An 803-nucleotide genomic window follows, 5' to 3' on the forward strand; every position below is an offset into this window, starting at 1 on the left:
GACAGGGTATTGATTACTGGGGTCCAGACTCCAGTCATGATACCAGTTTGGCCCCCAGATTCTAAACATTAAACCAGTCTGGGGTCCAGACCAGTTGTCTCCTTCAGACTGACTCAACACCAATCTGCTGTTTTTAACTAATTACATACTGAACTAAGCTGGCGCAACGAATAAAGTTTGATTTCAAAAAAGTGTGTGTGTGTGTGTGTGTGTGTGTGTGTCTCTCACCTTAGGTGTGGAGCACGGGTAGGCAAACAGGTGAACTTTACAGAAGTCGTCTGCCAGAGCAATCACCTTCCTGTTGTGAGATCTAATCAGAGCGTTGATGTCGGTCCCGTCCGAACCCTCCGGCCACACACCTGACAAACACACACACAAAGGTGAACGGATGAGCAGGTGTGCCGAGTGTTCAACGTCTTCACAGTACAGCGAGCACACGGGTGCACCTACCGAACACGTGGTAGCCCAGTACGCAGGTGTAGGTTGCCCAGTCGATGTCTTTACACTCGGACCGATTTCTGATCAGTTTACAACCGTTTGGGACGTCCCCTGAAAATACACAACTGTTTCTACACAATACTACAACTACACAAAACTGCCGTACAAGCACAGTGCAGTATAACTACACGCTGCTTGAAGTACAAAGTACTCACAGTAGAGGATCTCATAGTCTCCTGAGTTGGACATGATGAAGTTATTGTCAGGTGACCAGTCCAGGTGTGTGATGTAGCTGGAATGTCCCTGTGGAAACATTAAGGTGAACTCATGAACACACCTGAACATTATCATCATCATCATCATCA

The 803-nt window shown here is 47.1% G+C and overlaps 1 protein-coding gene across 1 annotated transcript; it reads right to left on the minus strand.

Annotated features, from left to right (window-relative positions):
• Positions 1 to 222: 222 nt before the first annotated feature.
• LOC121940343 (echinoderm microtubule-associated protein-like 4) lies at positions 223 to 753 on the minus strand (the record flags this gene model as incomplete). Its single annotated transcript, XM_042483132.1, has 3 exons — positions 654 to 753; positions 451 to 549; positions 223 to 359 (listed from the first exon to the last, which is right to left on the minus strand). Coding segments are annotated over exons 1-3 (336 nt in total), but the record flags the coding sequence as incomplete, so codon positions are not given.
• Between the last annotated feature and the right edge of the window lie 50 nt (positions 754 to 803).

This window comes from Plectropomus leopardus, unplaced genomic scaffold (assembly GCF_008729295.1).
Source record: "Plectropomus leopardus isolate mb unplaced genomic scaffold, YSFRI_Pleo_2.0 unplaced_scaffold84111, whole genome shotgun sequence".
In the NCBI taxonomy this organism is placed as follows: domain Eukaryota; kingdom Metazoa; phylum Chordata; class Actinopteri; order Perciformes; family Serranidae; genus Plectropomus; species Plectropomus leopardus.